General features: G+C 41.5%; 1 protein-coding gene across 5 annotated transcripts in view; it reads left to right on the plus strand.

Annotated features, from left to right (window-relative positions):
- Nucleotides 1–16,488, plus strand: part of wdr7 (WD repeat domain 7) — a 467,098-nt gene that overhangs the window by 48,672 nt on the left and 401,938 nt on the right. For 3 of the 5 annotated variants that reach the window (XM_078423760.1, XM_078423677.1, XM_078423842.1), the window contains exons 10-11: nt 485–587; nt 8,991–9,128. In XM_078423760.1, coding sequence (XP_078279886.1) covers nt 485–587; nt 8,991–9,128 — 241 coding nt within the window. The remainder of the gene's footprint in view (nt 1–484; nt 588–8,990; nt 9,129–16,488) is intronic. The other 2 variants (XM_078423916.1, XM_078424003.1) reach the window with 1 other exon arrangement.

Here is a 16,488-nt window from a genome sequence, read left to right on the forward strand (position 1 = left end):
ATACTCAGATCTAATAGTCGAGTTTATTGTCATGTACATGCAAAAAAACCCGAGTCTATGGTGGTGTAAGAGGTGAGGCATAGTGTTCTGTTCCCAAGGTAGGGTGGGGATGTGCGGATCAGTTCAAGAACCTGTGTTGTTGGAAAGTAGCTGCTCCTGAACCTGGTGGGATGTGCAACATCAAGCCTCCGTACCTCCTACCCCGCAGGAGCAGCGAGCCTTGAATGAACTATTAATGTAGTGACAGTTGAAAATAGTATTTTCATGTGGTTTCTCGTTTTAAAACAGTTTTGTACCTATTGCTGCTGTTTCTTGTTGCTATTATTTGTATTTGATTAAACTATTATCTTTTTAATCAAATAAATTCCAATAAATTATGGTATGTTTTTACCCATGTAAAGTTTATTGGCTTCGGAAATTGTACAATTCATTGTGGCCAAGTATAAGAAACATAAATACTTTTCCTTTTTTTCTTCCCCAATAGCTGTTTACCAGCGAGTGACTTATTCCGTAGAAATGTTGGCAAAGCTATTGAGAATTCCATTCCTCCTCTACTGTACAATGTTTTGGACTGGAAGGATAAATCTGTAAGCAACACTTTTTATTCAAAAAATAGATTTAAGTAGATAAATTATTTACTTAGTCCAAAACTTTGGTTGCATTGATTTTTTTTTCATTGCATTTATATTGGTCATGCATGCTGGTGAAGGAACACTTCCAATTTTGACCCCGACATGATTGCGAATTAAGCTTCCTGTGACATCCTAATTGATAGGAGTAGAATTAGGTCATTCGGCCCATCAAGTCTACTCCTCGATTCAATCATGGCTGATCTATCTCTCCCTCAACCCCATTCTCCTGCCTTCTCCCCTTAACCTCTGACATGATCTATCAACGTTAAATTATTGCACTATGGATATAATGAGGATCTTCCTGGGTTCATTGAGAGGACACTTTCATGACATCAGCCCTTATCTAGGTCTGAGTCCAGTTTCCAAATATAGGGTACCTTCCAAACATGACCTATATCATTGCTGTATTGTTTTAAATTAATTATATTTTGTGCAGTATATTTCGGAATGTGCCCAATGGACACTCTGCGGTATCTCTTCAATTATTCAAAACAAAACTTGTCAATGACCTGTTGCAGTTGCATTGCAAAGCCTTTACTTTCAGTAAGACTTTCAGAAAGTCTAACCTGAAAGATGTTTTTCTTCCATTATTTTACAACTCAACTTATTGATTTGAATTTGTCACATTTACTCATTTAAACTGGTCAGATTTTGAAAGTTTACTTTTCATATAATGAGATGGCTTGAATAGAAATTGGGGATACAAGATACAAGACACAGGGGATACAAGGAACTGCAGATGTTGGAATAATGCTTAGAACACAAAGTGTTAGAGTAACTCAAGTGGTCAGGCAGCATCTCTGAAGGACATGACATTTCAGATCAAGTCCTTTCTTCAGTTTTCAATAAAAATTGATTGTTTTATTTGTATTTGACTTCTATCTCTTGCCTGTTGGTTGTGTAATTGGCACCATACCCAAAATTTGCTTTGGCCTAATGACAAAATGTCAATGAAAATTGAATTAGGGGTGTAGATAGGGGACCAGTTGGGGCAGGGGGTGGGTGACACCATTATTTTGCAGTCTTAACCATTGCTTATGTTTTCGCTGTCAGTTTTATGTCTTTAACATGAGGTACAGTAAACCCTCATTATAACGGACCATGGGGAGTGATTGGTAGCCATTATTACCAATTGTCCGTTATAACAAAGTCACTTATTATCATTGTAGGTAGTTGAAACAAAGAACTGCAGATGATGGATAATTTATAAAAGGACACAAAGTGCTGGAGGACTTTTTCAGACTGATTCAATACAATACAATACAATACAATATATCTTTATTGTCATTGTACCCAGGGGTACAACGAGATTGGGAATGCGCCTCCCATACGATGCAATAATTTAAGTAATTTAGACAACAGCAACCCAACGAAATGAAACAATTGTAACAGTTTTAGACAGGGTAAAGTGCAAGTTGATCTATGCGTTGTGGCCATCCGGCTCAGCAGGACCGGTTCATAGCAGCTATGGCCCTGGGGATGAAGCTGTTCCTGAGTCTAGAGGTGCGGGCATAGAAGGCCTTGTATCGTCTGCCCGATGGAAGGAGTTCGAACAGACTGTTGCAGGGGTGTGAAGAGTCTTTGTGGATGCTGGTGGCTTTTCTGAGGCATCGTGTGTTGTAGATGCCCTCCAAGTCTGGTAGCTGTGTTCCGATGGCCCTCTGAGCTCTATGGACTACCCGCTGTAGAGCTTTCCTTTCTGCCTCCGTGCAGCTGAGGTACCACACAGGGATGCCATGCGTTAGGATGCTCTCTATGGTGCAGCGGTAGAAGGTCGTCAGCAGCTGTTGGGGTAGACCAGACTTTTTCAGTGTTCTTAAGTAGAACAGTCTTTGTTGTGCCTTCTTGACCAGCGCAGCAGTGTTATTGGACCATGTTAGGTCCTCCGAAATGTGAGTGCCCAGAAACTTGAAGCTGGACACTCTCTCCACACTGTCCCCGTTGATAGAGATCGGGGCATATTCCCCGTTATGTGACCTACGGAAGTTGATGATCAGCTCCTTGGTCTTGGTGGTATTTAGGGACAGGTTGTTATCCGAGCACCAGTCCGCCAGGTTCTGCACCTCCGCTCTATAGTTTGTTTCATCCCCGTTGGTGATAAGCCCGATCACCGTTGTGTCGTCTGCAAACTTGACAATGGTGTTGGTGTCGAATGCAGGAACACAGTCGTGTGTGAAGAGGGAGTAGAGCATGGGGCTCAGAACACAGCCCTGTGGTGTGCCGGTACTCAGGGTGATAGTGGAGGACAGGTGCGGGCCCATTCTCACTGCCTGCGGTCGTTCCAGCAGGAAGTCCAGGATCCAGTCACATAATGACGAGCTGAGGCCTAGCTGGTGGAGTTTGGTGATGAGCTTGGTGGGGATGACCGTGTTGAAGGCGGAGCTATAGTCTATGAATAGCATCCTCACGCACGTGCCCTGTCTCTCTAGGTGAGTCAGGACAGTGTGAAGAGCCAGAGAGATGGCGTCCTCTGTGGATCTATTTGCCCTGTATGCAAATTGATGTGGGTCCAGTGAGTCAGGGATGCTGGATTTGATGTGTGAGAGGACCAGCCTCTCAAAGCACTTCATGACTATCGGCGTTAGGGCAACCGGGCGGTAGTCGTTCAGGTTGGAAATCTTTGCTTTTTTCGGCACCGGAACTATGATAGCCGACTTCAGGCACTTGGGAACGGTAACCAGAGATAATGACAGGTTAAAGATCCTGGTGAATACCTCAGCCAGCTGTTCAGCACAGTCCTTCAGTACCCTTCCTTGAACTCCATCCGGTCCTGCAGCCTTGCGTGGGTTGACCCTTTGCAGAGCGTGTTGTACCTCCTGCGTGCTCAGTTGCAAGACCTGTCCCACCGCCTCGGCTGGGGTTCTTTCACTCAAGGTGGTTTTGCCAGTTTCAAAGCGGGCAAAGAAGGTGTTAAGCTCGTTGGTCAGTGCCATATCGCTGTGGGGGCAGGCAGGGCTGCTCTTGTAGCCAGTGATGTCCCTGACACCCTGCCACATGCTTCTGGTGTCCGTGGTGTTGAAGTGGTCTTCCACCCGTTGCCTATGGGTGTCTTTGGCCCTTTTAATACCTTTGTTCAGATGTGATCTGGCAACACTGTATGCTGAAGTGTCACCAGATTTAAAGGCAATGTTGCGTGCCCTCAGCAGGTTCTGTACCTCCTTGTTCATCCAGGGTTTCCGGTTTGGGAACATCTTTATCTCCTTGTCCTCCGTGACATTCTCCACACAGCAGTTGATGTAGGAGAGCACAGTGGATGCGTATTCCTCCAAGTCTACCTCTGAACCGTAGGTGGCCTGTTGTGCAAACAGGTCCCAATCGATGCGATCAAAGCAGTCCTGGAGTTGTAGGGTGGCATCCTCGGGCCATATTTTGACCGTCTTTATTGTGGGTTTGGTCTTGCGGATGAGGGGTTTGTATGCGGGCAGTAGAAACAGTGAGAGGTGATCGGGTTGTCCCAGGGGTGGGCAGGGGAGAGCTCTGTAGGCGTCGTTTACATTGGTGTACACCTTATCCATTGTGTTTGAGCCCCTGGTAGGGCACTGCACATGCTGATGGCATTTGTGGAGCGAGGCTCGTAGGTCGACCTGATTGAAGTCCCCTGCAACCATGAAGGCACCGTTGGGGTCTGCTGTGTTACCTGCTCTTTATGTCGTTTCACCTTAAAACTAGGTGTTACCGCTGGTCTGCATCAGTGAGCCCTTCATCATCAGCTATCGGAAGTTGAAGCGGCTGTGATGCAGCTCACGTTGCAGTCGTCCCTGACAGTGTTGTCTTCAGTCTGCTGCCACTGACAGGACGTGGGTGGTCACTATAGTCCGCTGCCACCGACAGGACGCGGGCAGTCACGATAGTCCGCTGCCACCGACAGGATGCAGGCAGTCACTAGTCCGCTGCCACCAACTGGACGAGGGCGGTCACCATGGGGCTCCCTCCGCTCTCACCAGCTGCCACTTCATCCTGTTGGCTGTCGCTTTGTACGCTTCCTGCTCCACTGCTGCCACCTCCTGCTTATCCCGTTGCTTTATCCACACCACTCGCTGTAACTTTCGGCTTATAGAAAATCAGCCACATATATTCTCTTTGTCATATCAATCTCTCCCTCCCTCTCCCTGCATCATAATACTAACCTAGACAGAAAATGCTGGAGTAATTCAGCAGATCAACCAAATCCTGTCCATTTTCTCCAAGGATGCTGTCTGATACGCTGAGTTATTCCAGCATTTTGTATCCATCTTTGGTAGAAACTAGCACCTGCAGTTCCTTGTTACTCCACAATACTCACCTACTTTCTCTCTCCCTAGTTTTCACGAAGGCCCTTTGACCAAAACATTAACTATTTATCTTTTCACAGATGCTACCTGTTGGGTGTTTCCTGCATTTGCTGTCTTTATTTCAAATTTCCAGAATCTGCAATTATTTTTTGATTTTATTATAGACAATAGACAATAGGTGCAGGAGGAGGCCATTCGGCCCTTCGAGCCTTCGAGCCAGCACCGCCATTCAATGTGATCATGGCTGATCATTCTCAATCAGTACCCCGTTCCTACCTCCCCATACCTTAAGGACTCCGCTATCCTTAAGAGCTCTATCTAGCTCTCTCTTGAATGTATTCAGAGAATTGGCCTTCACTGCCCTCTGAGGCAGAGAATTCCACAGATTCACAACTCTCTGACTGAAAAAGTTTTTCCTCATCTCAGTTCTAAATTGCTTACCCCTTATTCTTAAACTGTGGCCCCTTGGTCTGGACTCCCCCAACACTGGGAACATGTTGCCTAGCTTAATATAGAATTGAATATATTTGACCTGAATGTATTTGACGCCTTCACCTGGACCAGCAATGCACAAGATAGCTGTCCATTAGCAAGAATATGAAACTGATGGTAAGGGAGTGAAAAATCTATTGTGTATTATCTAGAAAAGTCTTAAGCAGCTCTTAACCAAGTGAATTTATGTGTTTGAGTTATTATAATTCAACCGTTCATAAGGAAGCTAGTTGTCCTGAAGTTGGCTCTTGTTGAAGTAATCCAACATTAAATCTGTAGTTGTTTTATAGGAAAACAATTTATGCTGAGCATGATCTGACAGGCAGCTTTGACATGACTGAGTAGTTAAGGTAATAATTTAAATGTGTATGCATTTTAAAAAAGGAAATATGTTTGCATAAGAAGCATTTTTATTCAAATCCAATTGGGACATTTTTCTAATAATTGTGCTTTTGCATTATAGCTATGAAAATTGTATTTTTTGTCGGATGCATTAAAGGGAATTTTAATAAATTGAAATACACTGAACTATATTCTGTTGGGCTAATAATCCATTGCACGAGGAATGCAGCAGAAACAATCGGAAAATGTCTGCTGAGGTGTGAAGTGACGATGGTGCAGTGGCATTGGTAGACCTTGATATACTGTCCATTTTAATGTGATCTGTGAAATGTTCGCTGGCTTGCAAAGGGTTGGAGCCAAAATGTAAACGTTAAATAATCTTAGAGGCAGTGGTATTTCATTTAGTATTTCATTGGCTATCTATTTTAATAGCAGTAATATTTCAACATTAATTGTGAAAATTGAAGCGGAGTTACCTTTCTTTGTTGGAGAGGCCATTACTGCAGTCTTAACAGTTAGCCAGTAGAGGATGCTATGGTATCACCAGGACTGTATATTGCATTTCAGAATCATGGCATTTGCAGCTTTAATATTGATTTCAAGCCATTGTCTCTCTAACTGCGATCTTTGTTTACTGAGGGGAAAAAATGAACAGCAGTACAAATATCAAGATATTATTCCTATTCTCAAGCAGCACTAATTTAGAATAGTTAAGAACTGAAATTCCTGAGACATCTATTAGTTAACTAGCGTAAAAATATCACCATTCCAGATATTCCTATTTTACTTTGGAGTTTGTTCTCAGTAACTCATCAATTCATTTGTTTAGTTTCTCAGCACTAAATAATGCTGCTTTTTTAGATATCAAAGGCAGGCAGAACAGGTTACAGTGTCAGTGGTCTCCATACAGCTTTCTTTTTCAGATAGACATAAAGAACTGCAGGATTAGGTTTATTATTGTCACGAGTACTGAGGTGCAGTGAAAAGCTTTGCTTTGCATGCTATCCAAACAGATTATACATACATTACATAAACACAATCAAGTCAAACTGAAGTACAATAGATGGAGCAAAGAGCAAGATGCAGAGTGCAATATATATAGCTCGCAGCATTGTGGAGTCCTCAATAGAGTGGAGGTGAATCTAACAGTACCCAAGCACATGGAAACACCGTTTAGAAGCCTAATAACAGAGATGAAGAAGCTCAATGGTTCTTTTATAATCACGTATACCAAGGTGCATTGAATTTCTTTTTTTACATACAGATCAATAAGAATATTGCTATACATTTGTACAATCCCTGATTAAGCACCGAATGTATAAAAACAGTTCACTGAGTCCATATGCAAGAGTTGCTGGGGTTTTTGCGCCATTTTCAAAGTCCCATTGCACCATCACCTCCATCCGGATCGCTAGCGAACTGCCGTCTCTCACCTTGCCCGGCCTTCAGCCTTCATGCCCCAGGGGGCGTCTCCTGCAGCCAATCTTGAGGGCGGGGAAAGTAAGAGCCCCGGTTCTCCTAACCGGCCCTTTGTCCAACATTTGCCACCATGGCTGACTCAATCCACCCTCTGTTTCATGGTTTTCGAGGGGGCAGGTAGGAGACGAGCCTCGGACTCATTCCTAAAGGGATCCCCGGTTTTGCACCGGACGAGCCCAACCTGCTGCTTGCCGGGATACGGCAGCGGCCCGCACCCCTGCAGGAGCTTCTGACAGCGGCTCTGTGGGAGCTTTCCTAAGTCTGGTGGTGCGCACGTTCAAGCTTCTGTACCTTTGTCTTTGATTATGTTGGCTGCTTTTCTGAGGCAGTGTAAATTGTAGATGAGGTCACTGGTGGGAATTCTGGTCTCGGTGATGGACTGGATTCTGACATTTCTTACTTTGCTGGGCAGAATTGCATGCTATCCAGCCAGCAGAAAGACCACACAGATTACAACCAAGTCTTCAGTGTACAGACACAGGATAAAGGGAATAACGTTAAGTGCAAGGTAAAGTCCAAGGGTCTCCATTGAGGTAGATGACATGTCAGGACTGCTCTCTAGTTGGTGATGGGATGTTCAGTTAAAATTTCAAATCACATCTTATTGCACCACCATAAACAGGTCCTGCAAAACTCTTAATCTGATGCAGTGACATGTTGCCAAGTATGATGTTTGGATTGTTCATAAGTTCATTGAAATGAATTCAGACTCAAATGGCTATTATTTTGATACAAGGTTGTTGGTTGTGCCATCTAATGCCTGAAGTGTGATCTGGATCTTTAGCTAATGTGCCAGCAGACAATGTAAATGATAAGGAGCTAGGTTTAACAGGGCATGTCAGTCTAAAGAAGGGTCTCGACCCGAAACATCACCCATTCCTTCTCTCCTGAGATGCTGCCTGACCTGCTGAGTTACTCCAGCATTTTGTGAAATACATACCTTCGATTTGTACCAGCATCTGCAGTTATTTTCTTACACAGGGTATTTTACTAAGTACATTGTAACTTTTACTGACACTTGGGTGACCAATTCCTGTTCATGTCAGCAACAGAAGTTAAAGTAATTTAATAAAACAGCAAGTTAGATGAAACTTTGGTGAATTAGTGATAAAATTATCTGAAGCCTCATATTTCGTTTACAGCATTCATATTTCTGATTCAAAAGCTATGGTGTAAGCCCCCATACCGGGATTTAAGTACATAAAGCAGTTAATACTATTCTAAGCGAGTACATTTTCACATTGAGCTAAATATTTTATTTTTAAGGTGTGCAGAAAGATGAATTTATTGTTTGAAAATTGACTTGGGGTTGGTTAAAGATCATAATCCTTTGTCCTAAAACTTACAGAAACTTGAAACAAAAATTGAAATTGCATGAATTAAAATTAACACTTTAGTAATTCCGCATTAATACTTGGTCTTCAATGTGATAATATAAATTAGAGTATATTCGTGATGTGAATGTGCAAGCCAGCATCAGCAGTTCTTCGTGTCTACTTTGAGTATATAATATTATACCTTCACTGGTTTATGTTCTTGTGCTTATGTAATTTGTAAAATGTTACTGCAGTATTAATTTGTAATCCGATGAATGTTTAAATGGATCAGTTGAAATAGAGTTTAAAATTTACTTTGTTAATCCATTTATACATTTCATTTTTATTTAAATGGTTCTGAATACCAAATATGATTTGAGCATTAATTGTCTTTTGTTTAATTATTTTTTCTTTTGTTCTGTTCCTCTTTCAAAACCATTTGTTTACTCCTTTGGCAGAATATACAGCAGATAGAATATGGTTATGTGGGGGAGGCAGTTGACCACGTTCCTCATGAGTGTTACCCCGATCCTGTAAAGGCGTGGGAACTATGCAGACCTCAGCTGTTAACATGCACTCTGCCTTTTGATAATCTAGTAAGAATCATCAAACATTCTCTCCCTCTGTATTTGTGTGTGTCTCTGTCTAGACATTTGGTATTAGATGACTAAAATATCAATTGTCAATCGTTAATGCAGGCTGGTGGTGTGCTGCTTATTTCACTTTTTTATGTGAAGTGGTGTGCAGAGTGGTGTGCTGTTAGGCGAAAATGTAAAACAAATTATTTTGAAAGATACTTGCAACTTCTGATCGATTCATTTCTGATTTTCATTTCAAGAATAAGTAGAAGCGTGCTGAAAATAGAAAATATTTTATTAAATATTGGTACCTGAAAATTAAAAAATGTTAATCTGGCATAGATTCTTCATCACTGTGACAAATAATGAAATTATGAGTTCTTCCTTTTGGTCCTGTCGTGAAAGTTTTATTCCAACAGTCAATGATGGTCCATAAGGCTTATTATAAGTAATTTGTGATTCACAAATCTGCATAGATGTGATTGACAAATATATAATTTGTCATTAAATATATCATATTTATTATATCATATTTCCTTACAATACAGAAGCAGGCCATTCAGCCATCGAGTCTATGCCAGTTCACTTACACAAGTGGCAATTTACAATAGCCAATTAAGCTCTCAGCATGTCGTTTTGGATGTGGAAGGATCTTGGAGAACCTGGGGCGAACTCATGCGAGATATACACAGACTCAAACTCCACATACACAGCAGCCAAGGCCACGATTGAGCCGGAGTTGCTGGAGTTGTGTCATGTAGTCAGATACATTGAGTTATTGACTTTACATTTTAAAATAACAATTCATGGAGCTGAAAATATCACTCCCAGAATGTGAGCTTTCTGCTTTCTGACTTGTTATGTCTGAAACAATACCGTGTGAACAGAGTATGAGTGGAATTATATTTCTTCCAAAACTTGTGGTCGTTATACTCTTATTTCAAATGAAAAACAAACGGTCCAAACTCTTTTTGTAAAATGGCTGCAAAGAAGCTTTTCTATCATCAAAAAGTCATACAACACAGAAACGGGCCCTTTGCATGCCATGTCTATGCTGTCCATCAAGTTCCCTTTAATACAGTATACAATATTCCTCATACATTTCCCAGGCAGAACAATCCAAATTGTAATTATTATCCAAATTGGTGGGAAAAAATATCTCCTCAGTTCCCTTCTAAATATCTTACTTTAAACCAATGGCTTTTAGTATAAGCATGTCTACCCAGGTTACCCATTCTTTCCTCATAACTAAATATTCCATCCCAGGCCATATCCTGGCAAATCTCCTCTGCATCCTCTCTAATACGTGGCAGTCTGAACTGCACACAATATTCTAGCTGTGGCCAATCCAATGTTTAGTAAAGTTGCACCAAGGCCTCCCTGCATTTATTCAATGCCCCAGGTAATGAAGAATCACATGTGCCTTTCTCACCACACTATCTATCTGTGCTGCTGTCTTCGGGGATTGTTGAACTTGTGCCTTTGTTCCCTAATACTTTTCAGGACCCTGCCACTCATGATATGTCCTACGCTTATTTGAGCAACCACCTCTTCCAAAATGCATCATCTCACATGTATCAGGATTAAATTCCATCTGTCACAGCCCTGTTCAAGTTACCAGCTGAACAGTATAATTCTGCCACCTACGTCTACCCTCCTCACTATCAACAACACCACCAGATCATTTGTGTATGATCTGCAAAGTTACCAATGACACCTAAATTAACATCTAAGCTATTAATGTATATAATAAATATCAAGCATCTTGAAACTGATCACTGTGATAGTCGCCCACAAATCACCTACAGATCGCCCACCAGCATCACCCTTTGCCTCCTTTTACCAGGCCATCTTTGTATCCAATTTGCCTTGGATCCCATGGGGTTGAAACTTTGGACCAGCCTTCTATGGGGGCTTGTCAAAGGCCTTACCGAGGTCCATGTAAACCTCATGAACGGCACAGTGGCACAGCGGTACAGTTGCCACGTTACAGTGCCAGAGACCCGATTTCGATTCTGACTGTGGATGCTGTCTGTACAGAGTTTGTACGTTTTCCCAGTGGTTTTTCTTCGGGTGCTCCGGTTTCCTCCCACATTCCAATAAAACAGACAGGGTAAATGGCTTCTGTAAATTGTCCCTAATGTGCAGGTTCAAAGGTCTGTTTATTGTCACATGTGCTAATTAAGGTACAGTAAAACTTGAATTACCCACAACCATACTAAAAAAAGCAACAAGGTACCGCATCCACCACTGCGGATTCCCCACATTCCTCACTGTGATGGAAGGCAATAAAGTCTAAACTTCTTCCTCATTATTCTCCCGTGGTCGGGGCAGTTGAATCATCCGCAGCCGGCAATCAAAGCTCCCGTGTCGGGGCGATTGAAGTTCCTGCGTCGGGGTGGTCGAAGCACCTGCGGCTTGGAGCTCCTGAAGTCGGTCTCTAACCAGGGACTGCGAGCTCCACGATGTTAGTCCACAGGCTCCCGTTGTTGGAGCTCTGTAGTTAATCCCCGACAGGGAACGCCAGCTCCACGATGTTAAGTCCTGCAGGCTCCCGCGGTTGGAGCTCCTGAAATCGGTCTCCAGCAAGAGGCTGCCAACTCCACGATGTTAGGCCGCAATGCGGACGGAGATACGATACGGAAAAGAATCGCATCTCCGAGGTACGAGATTATAAAAAGTTTCCCCCAACCTATGTTTCTATGTAACCCCCACCCCCCACATAAAACAAGCTAAAGAACACTAAAACATATATTTAACACGTACTATAAAACAACAAAGAAGGAAGGGACAAGACAGACTGTTGGCGAGGCAGCCATTGCGGTTAGAATTAGTTTACGGGTGATCTTTGGTGGGCACAGACTCGGTGGGCCAACAGGCCTGTTTCCACACTGTATCTTGAACAAAAAAAAACCAAGAACTGAACAGCCCTCATCAATCGATTTAATTATCTCTTCAAAAATACTAAGTAGATTAGTAAAATCCAGAACTCCCATTTCTCGGAGAACTTGTTCATCACACATTAGTAAAGTCAAAATTATCACCAAGAAGGCAGTCATTTAGAAACTTCAGTTTATTGTATCCAATATAGATAGTGCTCCTTCATATTTAATATAACATGAAACATTAAATATAGTTCACTTTATTAATTTAATTGCTACTTCCGTGACTAGTGCATATATAATCATGCAATGCTTAAAAGATATTAAAACATGGAGAGACATTCAATCCAGTTGAGTAAAAGGGGGTATCTTGAATAGAAGTTATACACATAATTAAAGGAACAATTTATTTTCAAGAATATTATTTTACAATTAATATTTCTGTTTATTATGCTTTCAAATGATAGGTGGTAAAAGATGCAGCCATTACTTGGCTTGTTGTTTCATCCTGTTGCTGGTGGAAGTAATATATACATTATAAAATGAGGGAAAATATTTGAGTTACGTTGTCTGTATTCACCTTCGGCATCAATTACTCAAGATTTTCACGTGGTCTCTTTGTTTCCAAAGGAATATTCATTGCCTCCTTTTCTTCGCAACAATTAATTTTAGTTATTTCAGATAGTTTTAAAACTTGGAAATTATTTAACAAGGCATTAACATAATGATCTAGGCAAAACAAAACTTTGTTTGAATGGCCCTTGTGCTCTTCACATCTTAAAAAAGATTCATATGGTGAATTTATCTGTTATTCCAATAAATCTGGCCTGAGATTGTTTCTTTTGAAATAATAAGAAATGAATCTACAGAAGACTAAAAGTACTTAACAAGTAATCTATTTATTTAATTTTCTAAATTAAATTTCCTACCACTGTGTGTCTTGGTAATGTTGGTGTGCTCTAATGTTGGCTTTTAAGGCTGTATTAACCAATTACAACCAAATCAGAATCAGTCTATTCATGGATTCAATTAAGTAATTAACAAAATATTTTGACATCTTACAATATTAAAAAAGTTTACTTAAAGCTTACTTAATTGTTTATATGAATACAATTTATATGCCGATGATAATATTGTATTGAATAAACTTTTGTTTGCTCAGATTAAGTTTCTTAGTTGAAGCTTTAAAGGTCAATTTTGTCCTTTAAATGTAACACATGAATTACAATTTTACTGACATGCACAGAGAAATATTACCTATTGTTCTTGGGATTTGGATGATGCTGTTAAGCCATCATTTTTTGCCATCATCCGACCTTTCTGTTCTGGGCCTCCTTCTTTAACAGAGTGAGGCCCAGCACAAAGTGGAGGAACAGCATCGCATAATTTGCTTGGGTAGTTTACACCCCAGTGTTATGAACATTGACTTCTCTAACTTCAGATAGCCCTTGCTTTCTCTCTCCATCCCCTCCCCTTTCCCAGTTCCCCCATTAGTCTTACTGGCTTCGACTACATTCTATCCTTGTCTCGCCCCCTCCCCTGTCATCAGTCTGAAGAAGGGTCTTGACCCGAAACATCAAGCATTCTTTCTCTCCCGAGATGCTGCCTGACCTGCTGAGTTACTCCAGGATTTTGTGTCTACCTTCGATTTAAATCAGCATCTGCAGTTCTTTCCTACACACTATATATTACATTCTTTTGCACTACCTCGATGTTCAGTATTGAAGCTGGCCCTTTTCTCGTGCAGAAAGCAACTTCATTTCCTTTGTGTTAATATCTAAGATGTTTTGATCTGGCCCAGCACATTGATGTAATCATGAAGAAGGCATGCCATCGCCTCTACTTTTTTATGTTTAAAGAGATTTGGCATGTCACCAAATACTCTCTCAAATTTCTGCAAATGGACTGAAGAAAGTATCCTGACGAAACAAGGAACTCCAGATGCTGGTTTTCAAAGAAGGACACAAAGTGCTGGAGTAAGCTCCTATAGTAAGCCTGTGTATTAAGCTGGAGAAAGTATCTTGGCTGGTTGCATCTTGGCCTAGTATAGCAATTCCAATACATGGAAATGCAGGAGGTTGCAGAGAGTGGTGGAACTCAGTTCGGCCCAGCATCAAAAGCATCAGCCTTAAGAAGACAGCATCCATCATCAAGGATCCCCACCCTATGGAATATGCCTGCACCCTGCTGCTGCCATTGGGCATGAAGTACAGAGGCTGAAGTCCCATTCACCAGGTTTGGGAACAGCTGATTTCTTACAATCATCAGATTCTTACACTCATCAGGTTCTTGAACTGACCTCCACAACGGGCGGCACAGTGGCATAGCTGGTCAAGCTACTGCCGTACAGCGCCAGAGATTCGGGTTCGATTCTGACCTCGGGTGTTGTCGGTGCAGAATTTGCACGTTCTCCCTGTGATCGCATGGGTTTCTTCCAGGTGCTCTGGTTTCCTCCCACATACCAAAGACATGTGGGTTTGTGGGTTAATTGGCCACTCTAAATTGCTCTTCTCTTTTAGTGATTGGTTGAGAAAGTGGTATAACATAAAACCAGTGTGAAGGGGTGATCTGTGGTTTGCATTGACTCGATGCTTTGAAGGGCCTGTTTCCAGGCTGTATATCCAAACTAAACTAAAGCAAACTTATTGTACCTCCACAATGGAACACAATAGACCACTTCTTACACTACCATGGACTTGTTTTCTAATTGTGTTTTTGCACTAATGGCATGTTTTAAGCATCTTTTCACTATCTTGTATAGTTTATGTATAACTTAAGTTTGCCTGAGTCTATGCCTGCGATGCTGTTGCAAGCAAGCTTTTCATTTTACCTATACCTCACTGTGCTTATGCATATGACAATATATACTCGACTCAACTTGATCTGAAAGACCTAGATAATATGTGGGCATTGGCATGGAATGACATTTGCACAACAAAAATACCAATCGGGAATGGCCCCCACCATCAAAATCCCTCAGATCACCATGACACATGACTACAACAATGTGGCTACAAAAGCAGGGGAGAGGCTGGGTGTTATGTAGTGAGTGACCCGCCTTCTGACACAACTAGGCCTGGGTGTTTAAAAATTTAAACGAGTGTGATGAAATGTTCTCACTTGGACGAGTTCAACTCCAGCAACATTAAAGAAGTTCAACAGAGTAAATCAAAATGGACACTTACCTTTTTGTAGCCTTTTGTATGGCCTCTCTTTAGCTGCCATGGAGAGAATTTATTTCAGGCCTGACAACTTCTCCGAGATTAGTGTGGGAAATACGAAGAAGTTGCAATATATTCTTGCAGTTCCCCTCAGGAATTGCAATCCATTGCAGTGCACGATTCTACGTGTAAGATACTATAACTCTACGTAGACACAAAATGCTGGAGTAACTCAGCGGGTCAGGCAGCATCTCGGGAGAGAAGGAATGGGTGGCGTTTCGGGTCGAGACCCTTTAGACCAGAAACGTCACCCATTCCTTCTCTCCCGAGATGCTGCCTTGCCCGCTGAGTTACTGCAGCATTTTGTGTCTACCTTCGATTTAAACCAGCATCTGCAGTTTTTTTCCTATTCTATAACTCTATTTCAGTTTTGGCCAATGAAGTATTTTAGTTGTGCTATATAAATGCAAGTTATGGTAGTGATTCAAGTTTAGTTGCAAATGTTTCTTAAAAATATTTTGTAGTTTAATGTAAAATATTAATATTACATGAGGCTGCCTTTATTGAAGATATGTTTTCCCCATTATTTTTCTGTTGAAATCTGTTTACAATGTCGACTACTTCCATTTATAGAGCACCTGAAATAAAATGAACTCTTAAGTGGCTTTGCAGGAGGTTTAACGAGAAAGGAAGTAGTGGAGCTATTAAACTTGAGGTCAATGAAAAGGCCTGGATGAGAGGAGTGCTGGTAAGAGGGTATTATATGCATGGGAGCAATCAGAATTGCCGAGACCATGGATTTTAATCAAAAAGCTGAGTTTTTTAAAATGGTGTTGCTTAACCCGCCTTTCGTGTAGCTCAGCAAACATGAGTCAAGGATGAACCTTGTTGGCAGCCTCATGTAATATTAATATTTTACATTAAACTACAAAACATTTTCAAACATTTGTAGCTGAACTTGATGTAGCATGCGAACAGCTACGTTTTGTTTAGCCTTATATTTACAGAGGTGGGACAAGGCTGGTTTGACAAAAGTGGATTTGCATGGTCAAGTGAGATAAATGAACAAGTGGATAAAGTAACAAATGAGCTGAGTGTGGAAATGAGAAGGTTGAAGGTTCCAATGGCAGACAAGCTCTGGTGGAGGCAGAACTAGATGTTCTTATGGAACCAAAAATAGGCAGCCTCATGGTAGTGTTGATGTGTGCATGAAAAATCATATTGGAATCAAATATGACATGAAAGCTATGAACCAACTGTGAACTATGAACCCTCCGTCCCAACCTCTCCTGTTGCTGACAGTTGCTGACAGTTGCCTGGGCAAGGGATTATGTC

Source organism: Rhinoraja longicauda, chromosome 1, assembly GCF_053455715.1.
Source record: "Rhinoraja longicauda isolate Sanriku21f chromosome 1, sRhiLon1.1, whole genome shotgun sequence".
NCBI classification, from domain to species: domain Eukaryota; kingdom Metazoa; phylum Chordata; class Chondrichthyes; order Rajiformes; family Arhynchobatidae; genus Rhinoraja; species Rhinoraja longicauda.